Source organism: Amblyraja radiata, chromosome 4, assembly GCF_010909765.2.
Source record: "Amblyraja radiata isolate CabotCenter1 chromosome 4, sAmbRad1.1.pri, whole genome shotgun sequence".
Lineage (NCBI taxonomy): Eukaryota > Metazoa > Chordata > Chondrichthyes > Rajiformes > Rajidae > Amblyraja > Amblyraja radiata.
The window spans coordinates 67498616-67511410 of record NC_045959.1 but is presented as its reverse complement, the minus strand read 5'-3'; the positions used below and the strand labels follow the sequence as shown (position 1 = coordinate 67511410).

At 44.0% G+C, this 12795-nt stretch overlaps 1 protein-coding gene across 3 annotated transcripts in view; it reads right to left on the bottom strand.

Moving 5' to 3' along the window:
* dtna (dystrobrevin alpha) overlaps positions 1-12795 on the bottom strand; it is a 182359-nt gene that overhangs the window by 97308 nt on the left and 72256 nt on the right. For all 3 annotated transcript variants that reach the window (XM_033019687.1, XM_033019688.1, XM_033019689.1), the window contains exons 7-9: positions 7189-7294; positions 2508-2674; positions 937-1061 (exon numbers count right to left, since the gene is read on the bottom strand). In XM_033019687.1, the coding sequence (XP_032875578.1) occupies positions 937-1061; positions 2508-2674; positions 7189-7294 (398 nt within the window). The remainder of the gene's footprint in view (positions 1-936; positions 1062-2507; positions 2675-7188; positions 7295-12795) is intronic.

Here is a 12795-nt window from a genome sequence, read left to right as displayed (position 1 = left end):
GGTACTTTGTAACTTTGTCAGCGCCAGATGTGGTGACTATTTGCATATCTTGGGTATGCATGCAAAGAATTTCACTGTGCCTGGTACGTAACAATAAAGTTTTTCATTCCTTTCCATTCACATTTGCCATGCGTTATAACTAAATCAAGATGAATATCCCCAAAAGACAATGATTTGATACATTTCAAAATATAAAGCAACAAATTAGTTAGATGGCAGCAACCAGCAAGGATATCATAGATGATTTTGTAGAGTGCATCAGGGACTGTTTAGTGCCTGTCCCACTTTCCCGAGTTATTCACAAATTCTCCCGAGTTTTCAAACTCGCAAAATGTTCGTAACGAGTCCGTAAGAGGCCGTAGGAGTCAGTGGATATATCGTAGCGGCTCGTTATGCCAGCCGTAGGTACTCGGAGCATCAGGTAAGTCGAGACATTTTTTCGGCCTGATGAAAAATGTCGAGGAGTAAAGAAATAGCCCCGAGTACCTACGACTGGCATAACGAGCCGCTACGTTATATCCACGGACTCCTACGGCCTCCTACGGACTCGTTACGAACATTCTGCAAGTTTGAAAACTCGGGAGAATTTGTGAATAACTCAGGTGAATTCGTGAATAACTCGGGAAAGTGGGACAGGCCCTTTTCTCAAAACAGTAAGTTACTGAACCCACCCAGGAACAGCTATTTTACATTTTGTCATGAGTAATGAGGAAGCATTAATAAGAGATCTTGTGGTTAAAGATCCTTTGGAGGATCAGAAGCATGGCTAACTATTGACTTTGAAAGGAAATAGGGAAGCTGGTCATAGGTACTTTATCCAACATTTGCAGGTGAAGAATATCTCAGCCGAAAGATTCATAAAGTGTTGAAAGAATAACCCAAAAGGTACAAAATAGACCGCAGGAAATTCAGTGCAGAAGTATAACATATACTCACACAATGTGGGCGAGATTTAGCGTTTTTTCAGGCTGGTCAGGATACATAGGGTGTAAAGGCTCTCGAGTGGAAGCACAGCTTAATGACTTGCTAAGTGCGTTGGTTAGCTTCTTGGCCGGGGATTTCTGAGAATAATTATACAAAAACAAATTCAAGTATTGTGCCATTCAGCAATACTTTTAATTTCTCCCATTACCTCTCCTTACAAAACTTTGACTTAATCTAGATTTTAACTAAATGACAAGGACAACATATTATAAATGTTTCCATAAGAAAGCAGCGCTGTTTCTTTTTCATTATTGCATATTTGTTATTACATATAAAGTATTTTTCAAATATAAACCAAAAACGCTGGGAGATTAGGCAGCGTCCATAAAGAGAGAACCAAAGTCAACATTTGGGGTCATGACCCTATAATATAACTCGTTATTTTGTCCAATTACTTTGCCTAAGTAAGATGGTTTTGCTACTGTTACAACATTGCATACATATACTTGGGCAATATTGCTAAATTTGCTTATTTGCTCTCTAAGACTTGTGCAAAAAGACAGAAGAGAGCAATTGATATCATGACATTTGATTAAATTACCTGGTGGAGAATGCGAGGTAAAATGCTAGTCTAATAGATTTCTAAATACGTGGCTATTCCATCTCTAGTTTATCATAACCTAAGGATATCTGAAAGATAATATTAATTACCTCCTCTGTTTCCTCTAGAATTTATTTCAGCACACTTGGAGAAAAGCCACCAAGACATGGTCTCTTCCAATTTGAAATCAACTTCCTTTTACCAGTTACTTAGCATATAACTCCAGCTCGTCTACCTTTAACCCCTTCATATTAAAGATTGCCTCCTTCTGTGAAATACAACATAAAATGCTCATTTGATGTCTCTGTCATTTTCCCCAAAGCCATAGGTCCTTGATCTCCAGTTGGATCTAGCAATTTTTTATATTAATTGTTCTACTATTTATTCCCTCTTTATAAATTGGCAACCTTTGATGCATGATGACATACTTGGTGGGAAATTGCTTCTGGATTCCTGATCTTTGCAGGTTTACTGAATGTTAATTCAATGATTGACCACAGAAATAAAACTGCAATTATGGATGATAAGTACTTTACCACATTACACACTTAGAATGATCTTAATATTTTGAGCACATTTTTATGTCACATTTTACAGTACACGTTTTTAGAATATATTTGTCCACACAAACAATAAATTCATATTTTTTTAATCTAGAGCCACCTCATGCTGACGTTGCTCGTGCTCAACCTACAAGGCTGAAAGCTCAAAATGTTAAGAATTAAACTTGGATAAGACAGTACTACTATATTTCACAATTCTCACAGCAAAATTGATGCAGACAGGTTCAATGTAAACTATTCCTTCAAGAAGCAATTGAAGATTTTTTGGTGTGAATGACACTCCTTGCAAATTAGTAGAAATGACCAAAAACTTGCAAGGGTTGAAATAATTTATTTTATAAATTGAAAATAGTGTTCATATCGTTTAACATGCAGAATTGCCTTTGCTCTCTTACCCATTAAATTCATGTACATCTTACCCATGATGTGTATTCTTTCATTTGGTGCTGGTTGCTATGGGAACCACTTGCATGGCCTCTCCAAAAGCAGTCTTGACAAAGCTGGTAATTGTGACACTGCTGGCAACGATATCGAAAACCCATCATACTCTCACTGTGGCAGTAGGAACACTCTACAGGGTGGAAGACTGTAGATGGAACACACCAAACCAAGACACTTTTACATTGCGGCATTATTATTGCTTTCAATCAATTTTTATTTTGCCGAAAGCACTGGATATTGAAGTACTACAAGCTAGATAATGAAAGAATATCTCAAACACTGAAGCTTTCAAATCTTGTGTTGCAAAACTTGACAACTCACAAGATCTCTTGTACAACTCATAACATGATCCTGGGACACAGGAATGAATTACCAAAGTTTGGATGAACTAGGTAAACCTGCCACTTCCACAAAGTGTCTTTATGCACAAATACCCAAAGCTGCAGGAATATGAGCACATTGACCTGCTGAGTTACTCCTGCATTTGGTGTCTTTTAAGATGTGGTCTGACCCGCTGAGTTCAGTTTAATTTATTGTCACATGTACCGTGGTACAGTGAAAAACTTTCTAATTGTGTGCTAACCCGTCAGCAGAAAGACATTCCATTATTATAATCAATCCAGTTACAGTGTATAGATACATGATAAGGGAAAAATGTTTAGTGCAAGGTAAAGCCAGCAAAGTCCAGTCAAAGATAGTCCGAGGGACATCAAAGAGGGAGGTAGTAGTTCAACACTGCTCTCTGGTCGTGGTAAGATGATACACTTGCCTGATGACAGCTGGGAAGAAACTGTCCCTGAATCTGGTGGTTTGCGTTTTCACTGATGCCTGATGGGAGAGGAGAGAAGAGGGAGTGGCCAGGGTGCAACTCATCTTTAATTATGCTGCTGGCCTTGCCGAGGCAGCGTGAGGTTTAAATGGAATCAATAGAAGGGAAGTTGGTTTGTGTGATGGCCTGTGCTGCGTCCACAATCTGCCACAATTTCTTACGGTACTGATGGAGCTGTTTCCAAACCAAGCTGTGATCCAAGTTAAGGGGCTGTCCCACTGCGGCGACCTAATTGGCGAGTTTAGAAAAGTTTAGGAGAGTTTGAAAAAATGTCATGTTGAAGACCTCCTTCGACTATGTAGACCAGCTTCGACTAGCTTTGGGAAAATTGGCCACCGAATAGTGGAGAGTGAAGACAACCTCTTTCGATCTCCTTCGACCTCCCTTCGACTATGTTGAAGACTATCTACGACTACCGTCGACTACCCTCGATTACCTACGAATAACATGGCGACCTACTACGACCTACTTTGACTAAACATACGAGTAAAAAAAGTATCGATTTTTCCCATGGCGACCTTTTTTTACTCGCGACCTACTGAGGCCTTGAGTAGGCTACTCTCGAGCATGAAGGAGAGTTACAAAGACCTCCTACGACCGCGTGTCGACCATGCTGTGAGTATGAGGAGGGCAAACTTGCCAGAACTCGCGGATTAAGTCGCCGCAGTGGGACAGCCCCTTAACTCCAGCATTTTGTGACTATCGTTGGTATAAACCAGCATCTGCAGTTTCTTGTTATTACATTTGGGATTTGAGCATGTTGTGTTAGTAAAACTTTGTGGAGTGTTGAGTATGATACAAAATGTGTTTGCTCTGAAGGAGCCCTGATTCTCCACAAAAGCAAAAAACCCCTATCCTGGGTCATAATATAATTTGTTTTAAATAAGTGTTTGAAAATGTCACAAAATATTCCTGCACATATGGACACTCCTACTAACCACAAAACCCAACTCAGTACGATAGAGACTCCTAAAAGAAAAATCCTAATTAACCAAAGAAAGTGCCAAATGTCCTCAGTGTGGTAGTACATGTACTGCTGTACCATTCAATTTATAGGCCTAAATTATCTTGGCAATTAATCAAGCAATTGACTGGTTTTCCTAACTTAAGTCAGGAAGTTTGGGACCATAAGGTACATAAATGCATAAATCCTGAAACTTCCTGACCGACTTCCAGTGGTTTCTCAGCAGCTGAAAAAACAGCTGTCTAAATTTTGGCCAAATTACACCTGGCATAGGTTCTGCAATGTCACTTATTTCAACAGAGTGAATATCTCTGAGAGAGAAAAGCAAGATGCAGGTAATTTACATTTCTGTCATTAAGTTGTATTAATTGCAAATATCAAATGTTTTATGTGTTTGGTGGTATTTGTTTTTTAATTAGTTTATATATTTATAAAATAATTGTAATGGTATGATTAATAATTTTTAATGTTGTTAAAGATCAGAAACATTGAGAAATATTCAATGCAGCATGTTTATCCTTGGAGCAGGACCTAGCTGGCTGCAAAGGTATTTCTGTGGGATTTACGATCACCAGTGCAAGCCTCATCCATCAGGTTAGAGATGGCTTTATTCAGGAATTTTGTGCTGGGTGTTCCACTCAAAGTACAAGAGGCGAGCAACAAGTACGGACAACTCACTGCACCCAAAAAGCACTAGTAGAGGGAAGTGTAAACATTTACGAGACAGATGGAATGTATTTGTCATTATTGCTGCCCTGTTAGCCCCAGATTCTGAACCAGACGGCTATCCAGCCAACGATATTGCTACCTTGCTGCTACTGTTGATAGATCGTGGCAGATTTTAATTATGCGGCAACTGATCAGTGAAGTAACTGGCTAGTTGCAAGGCACCTCCAGCAACAAAATGTCAAGGGCATGTTTCGTAAAAATGTTGCATGCTCCCTGCAACTTCTTACTCTTGGCCATAACATTGCGTTGCTTGAAGACTGAACTGGCCAACTGCGAAGTAGATCTATGGTCGGAGAGGTTGAAGTGAAGAAGCATCGGGTATTCAAGTAGACCAGAGGGCTTCAACATTCTTCAGTATTGGGAACGAGGTGGGCAAGCACTCTTTTTTAGGGTCAATTTTATATTGTAGATCCTTGCTGAGCAAAGAATCATTTATCAAGTAGAAAATGGGTCATTCAGGATATTGCCATTCTGGTGCTGAACTGTCACTCTTCAAAGATGTTTGAAATTTCGTACCCAATGAAAGAACTGGATGGGGAGAATGCATGCATCGGGCGAATGGAGCGCAGGCAGATGAGGAGTGATCTTATAGATGTGTATGAAATCATGAGGGGAATAGATGGGATGAATGCACAGCATAATTTACCCAGATCAAGAACCTGAGGACCTAGGTATAAGGTGAGAGGGTAAAGATATAATAGGAAACTGAGGGACGACTTTTTCACACAAACAGTGGTGGGTATATGGAACAAGCTGCCAGAGGAGGTAGTTGAAGCAGGTACTATAACATCATGTAAAAGACATTTAGCCAGGTACATGAATAGAAAGGTTTAGAGAGGTATGAGCCAAACGCAGGCAGGTAGTGCTAGTGTAGATGGGGCAACTTGGGCCAAAGAGCATGTTTCTGTGATGTGTGACTATGATTCTAACCGTGTGAGAAACAGTTAATACTGTATTTCACCTTAAAGACACCTGGTCAGACAGTGGGGGACAAGACAATGTTAAGCTGAACGGAGGGGAGCAAAAGTGAAATATATCTGAAACACTAAAGGGCCTGTTCCACGAGCATGCGACTGCATGCGGCGAGCGGAACCAAACCTGAAGCGGGGCCCGCGCGGAGGTCGAGTGAGTGACGTGAAGTTCGTGCGAAGTTCGCGGGAAGTTCGCGCATGACGTACGGCATCAAGACGCTGCGTCCGGCCTCGAGACGCCGCGTATGCCCGTCGAGACGGTGTGTATGGTGTCGAGGCGGCTGCGGGCCGGCAGGCCGTTGCCGCGCGGAATTTTTGAACACTGTCAGTTTTTCGGAGCCCTGCGCAATGTCGGGATCAGCCCCGCACAACTCCATACGGCTCCGGCGACCGAAGTGAGACTGGCCCCGCGTGGCAATACGGCTCAAGCGACCACATTAGGTCGCGCTTGCCGCATGCAGTCGCATGCTCGTGGGACAGGCCCTTAACTCTGTTTCTCTTCCCACAGATGCAGCCAGACCTGCTAAGCATTTCTATCGGTTTCGATTTTTATTTTAGATTTTCAGCATTTGCAGGTCTTTTGTTTTTTATTTTTTGAGAGATGCAGATTGTTTTGGAAGCGCCCATCAAGAAAATAAAGTTATTTCCAGAGTTATCCAAGGCATTGCAAATGGCCTTAGTTTTCCTGAGATATAGCTCATGTCCTTGCTGCTTACTGAGTAAATCCTGTGGAGGAGTGTTTGGAGGAGAACTTGTAATCAAACACTAATGAATCATAAGGCCCTTGTGATCGCTCTGTCTCAGCTCACAAAGGAAATCTGGCTTCCTGCGTGAATCGGCAAGAACTCTCTCTTTCCCAATGTCAGGCACTGTCAGGCTCTGTTCTAATGAATCCCATGCATCTAGCTGCTGAAATAACATCAGGCTGGGTGAGCAGCCACTTAAATGAGAGAGTTCTCATCGACTGAAAACAATAAAGCACAATTTTTATTAACTGAAAATTGGAACATGCACAAACTGAACCATTAGTATCACTATCACTTTGTACTGTTTGATGTGTTATATGGACCTGTGTCCGAAATAAAGCTTTAATAATAAATTAATAATATCCCCACAAATAAAATGATACACAAGATGGAAGAATCTGTAAATTGTTGATGACTTACCATTTTCAACATTAGCAAGACGATGCATGAGTGGTAACCAGACAAGACATTGTGGAGGGGGATCAGACATCAAGGTGTCCAGAAAACTGTTTAGTGTCACTTTTTTCTGTAAGGCAAAAAATTAGAAATTGGATTTTGCTTGCGAATGAAAAATTCAGATTAATATTTAACATTGTGAATGGTAATGAAAACTTGTGCTGTTCCGATTTTAAGTATAACTTCTCAAAAACAAAATAATCTCTTTTCATCCAACATGTTCAATTTGTTTATGGAATTTGTCAGTATAATCTTGTCAACCTTGGCATTTTCAAACAAAGCTTTTAAATGATGACAAACATAACGCAAATTTAAGAAACAATCTGCAACATAAACCTATTTGCACACTTCATCTGTGCAATGCAGAGATGATTCCATTAGTAGAAAGATAACAAAAGGTATTGACTTCTTTAACCATGTCCTTTGTTATGTTCTGACCTATTAGTAGGATAGACCTACCAACAGTGGGATACAGTTGGAAAGGTAATGCCATGAGAGTTAGTTTAGTTTAGCGCGGAAACAGATCCTTCAGCCCACCGAGTCCGCACCGCCAAGTGATCCCCGCACACCAACACCACCCTACACAAACTAGGAACAATTTACAATTATACCAAGCCAATTAACCAACAAACCAGTACATCTTTGGAATGTGGGAGGAAACCGGAGATCCCGGAGAAAACACACGCAGGTCACGGGGAGAACGTACAAATTCCATACAGACTGCACCCGTAGTCAGGGTCGAACCCGGGTGTCTGCCGCTGTAAGGCAGCAACTTTACCGCTGTGCCGCCGTTCTTAGTACTGACTCTGCATTTCATGAAACTTCACAACATCACAACCAACTAAATCTCTCACTGATCAGCACTTAGTCTCCTCTCTCAACTCCTTCATGTTGATCAGGGATCATAATATACTAGACCAAGTGCAGACCCGTTGGGTCTGCTCCCCAACGCACCTGTTCCCTACCCGTAGCCCCCACGGGAGGTGTGGTCCTCCAACTCAAGCCCAACATTCCCGAACGTAAGATTACAGCACTCCCGTGCCTCCCTCAGCAGTGGGCTTTAAAAAAAATTCCAATTACACTTCCCCTGCGTGTTGCAATAGCAATTCGCCCTCCCCCTCCTGTGAGGTGAAAAATCCTGTGTGGCAACATTGTATCGAAGTGTGTTGGAAGCTGGCAGGAATGATTTTAATGAAAAATGTGAATCAGAATCTGCTCCCGCAATAGTGTGGCCTCCCAAAAGCAATATTCCACCGCTCAGCCGTTCCCCTGTCTCCCACAGCAGTGGACTTTAAAAAAAAATCCAATTGCACTTTCCCTGCCTGCCATTGAGGTAAAAAGCTCAGAGTGTTTATGTCTTGCAACTTTGTATCGAAGTGTGTTGGAAGCTGGGAGGAAAGATTTTAACAGTAAAAATCTTGTTTAAGTTGACATTTTTAAAACTTTAATCGCAAATAACTTGTGAAATATAGGATAACATTTTCAGTGAAGCTGATCACTGCTAGCCGAGGCATTGTGATGTCATCAGTTGAAGCTAGTCTTCAGTGAAGCTGATCACTGCTAGCCGAGCCATTGTGACATCATCAGTTGAAGCTGGTTGTTTGAAATTCAAAGTCTTTTGATTTTTTAAACTTTAATCAGTAATAAGTTGAGAAATAAAGCATAAAATGTTCAGTGAAGGTGTTCGCTGCCTAGAGGGGATAAATGTGAATCAGAATATGTAAAAATGTAATCGTTACCACGTAGTGTTTTTGAAAAGATGTAAAGACTCCCACATATACCCACACATCTACACACACACACAAGATGAGACTTTTAATAAGTATACTAGCCCAAGTGCAAATACACACACATACACGATCAGACGTTTAATAAGTATATGATAAGATGATATGATATGATGGTATCAGGGTGACTTCAGTATCTAGCTCTAAAGAACAACTCAGGAATAATACTGACTGAGTGGCCAAACTCAAAAAGATACAGTTGGTACCTTTGCTCCCTCATCGAATGTCTTACAACTAATGCAAGAGTACAAGTATGTGACCTTATCCAACTGATCTATTTTTTAGATGCATCTGTCCATGATATTTGTAAGGATTGCGGTGGTGCGGGCACATCGCGACGCAGGGCTCGAAATGAACGGTTGCCCGTGTGCCACAGACCACTCAAAGCGCCGCCAGATACTGGTTTGTACCGAAGATAGACACAAAAAACTGGAGTAACTCCGCGGGTCAGGCAGCATCTCTGGAGAAAAGGAACGCGACGTTTTGTGTCGGCGGTGACGGCTGTATTGCGTGGGAAAGATACTAGGTGCGGGGTGACGAAGGGTCGCAGCGAATGATGGGCCTCGAACAGCGACAGCAGCGGCTCCATCTCCTCCTCCTCCACTCGCACCCCGCCCGCCCTGATAAGGCCCGCTGCCTGCAAACCCGCTAACAGCGCTTTAAAAAAACACCCTCCCGCACGCCGAGGCCGGGAGGAGGGAGGGAAGGAGGGGGGAGGAGGCCGGGAGGGAGGGGGAGGCCGGGAGGGAGGGGGAGGCCGGGAGGGAGGGGGAGGCCGGGAGGGAGGGGGAGGCCTCGGCGTGCGGGAGGGTTTGTTTTGAAAGTGGTGATCGCCGTTAGCGGGTCGCGGCTGCTGTGCGGGACCCGTCATTCGCACTGAAACTTCTGAAGCAGCTGCACCAAAGATACTATAGCTATAGGATCTTTGAGCTGCACCGCTCGGCCCCGTTGGCTGGCGGAGGAGGGAGGCGGTGGCGATGTTGTCCGAGGAGCGCTGACCTTCCTTCCTCCATACCTCGCCCCCCTTCTCTCTCTCTCTCTCTCTCTCTTGTACGCCCCCTCCACCCCCCCCCCCCTTATCCTGGGACCCCTCCTCTCCATCCCGCACTGATCCCCATTCCCGCCTCTATTCAGTCCTCACTGACATCCCCTGTGCTCCCCTCCCCATCTCCCCCCCCCCCAATCTATTCATCCTGCGCTGATCACCCTATCCACCTCGCATTAATTCTCCTGCCACCCCCCCCCCCCCCACCCCCCCCATCCAACACTGGTTCCCCAATTCACCCTGTACTTACCCCTTTCCCATCCATCCTGCACCTCCTCCATCCATCCTGTACTGATTCCCCCATCCATCCTGTACTAATCCACGCATTCATCCCGTACTAACCCACCCTCCATTTACCCTGCACCTTTCCCCATTCATCCTGTAGTGATTTCGCATTCATCCTGCACAGATCCTCCGATCCACACTGTACTGACCCCCCGCCCATTCATCCTGCACTGATCATCCCCCCCCCCCCCCCCCATCCATCCTGTACTGATCCTCCCATTCAAGAAGAATGGGGGGAACAGTCTGAAGAAGGGTCTCGACCCGAAACGTTGCCTATTTCTTTCGCTCCATAGATGCTGCCTCATCCGCTGAGTTTCTCCAGCACTTTTGTCTACCCCATCCATCCCGTACTGAATCCCCCCCATTCAACACCACTGACATCCCCCGTGCTCTCACTTCACAATTTTACCTACTCCAACCAACACGTACTAATTCACCTGCCTCAATCCATCCATTCTGCACCGACTGCCTTCTAACCACCTCCCCCCCCCAACCCCCCCCCGCCATCTATCCACCCCGCACTGATTCACACACACCCCCTTCCCTGACCCTATTGTCCTGGAAATGTCTTCAGAGCGAATATTGACTATGATAACGGAATGCAATCAAATGTGTTTTAATTCCCAATGTTATTATTTGTTTTATGGATTCATTAAATTGTGAACACGTGAAATAATTAAACCGCAGTGTTCGATTGTCACTGCTACCATTAACACGTTATTACAGAATTCATTTTAACGGCAAATCAATGCTCTTAGTATGGAGTATCAGTACTGTAGTTACTTAATGAGCAACATTCACAACTATACGTACACATATATGTTACCATGGTCCAGTATTTATTGACACAAGTTGATCATACGCTGAATAATCCAACCACATTTTTGTTTGGAAGTGGAAAGAACTAATAGAAATTGCATTAATTGCAATGTGTAAAAAGAGTTGAGATACTGTCTTATAATTTTGCTGCATGTCATTGTGGGATATATCATGTCTTGATTGGTGAATATGTTAGTTTGTGACTTATAATATGTGAATGCTTCAGTGAGTATAATTCCGACTGGTAGCTACGCGCTTCGTCCGAGCACATTATCGCACGCGTCATGCGAGCCATCTTAAATGACCACCTAAACTGTCATTTGGCAACCTAAAAAGCTGCCAAGGTTGCCCGGCTGGCAACAGGGAAAAAACGTTAAGCGAGAGCCCTGTGATGCCCTGTGTCTCACCAGCATCAGCGAATTTACAGTAATCTGTTTACTTGTTTCAACTTTGTTCACACGGTACAGTCTTGCGCTCTTATCGTACAACCGACAGGAACTTCTGACATCGGTTCCTGCAATTGCAACAACTTTTTAGGTGAACTCCGTCTCGCTCCTGAACTAGCCGAGCAGCGGAGCAGCGGAGCGTACCAAGCCAGCTCGGCCGACCGGAAGCACCCACAGACGGCGCCACGAACGCAAACAGACTGTTCTATCTGCCAGAGAGTTTACTTCCACTGTTGTAACTGCAGCCTATATTCCTCCAGATGCTAATGCTAAGCTTGCAATGAAAGACCTGCCTACTGCCATTAGCAAACAACAGACTCACAACCCCGAGGCAGCCTTCATTGTTGCGGGTGACTTCAATCACTCCAACTTGAAGACTGTACTCCCCAAATTCCACCAACATGTCTCCTTCGCCACTAGTGGAGACAAGATACTGGACCAGGTTTATACAAACATGGCTGAAGCCTATAAAGCCGTCCCCCAACCCCACCTTGGACAGTCTGATCACCTCTCATTGTTCCTGCTCCCAAAGTACTCTCCACTCATCAGACGTGTTAAACCCACAGTGAGGACAGTTAAAGTTTGGTCAGATGGAGCGGACTCCACACTTCAGCAGCGTTTTGGAAACACTGACTGGAATGCGTTTGCAGCTCAGGCCACCCTTGACTCCCATATGGACATTGACTTTAATACATCCTCTGTTCTGGACTTTATAAACTCCACCATCAACAGTGTCACCTCCCTCAAACGGATTACCACATTCCCGAATCAGAAGCCATGGATGAACAGAGAGGTCAGGCACGTGACACCGCTTTCAGGTCAGGCGATGCTCGAGCCTACAGTTCATCCAGGGCTAACCTGAAGAGGGGCATCAAGAAGGCCAAGCATAGCTACAAGCTAAGGATTGAGGAGCTCTTCAAGAACAACTCCGACCCCCGACGCATGTGGCAAGGCATCCAGGCCATCACGGACCATAAACCCACCAACACCACCCCCACATCCAACGACACCTCCTTCCTTGAGGAGCTTAACCACTTTTATGGCTGCTTTGACAGGGACAATCAAGAGATGGCCATCAAGGCTGTGCTCCCTGCTGATCTCCAGCCCCTCACACTCACCCCCATCGACGTGTATGCGGCACTGAGCAGGATTAATGCACGAAAGGCTGCTGGCCCTGACGGCAACCCCG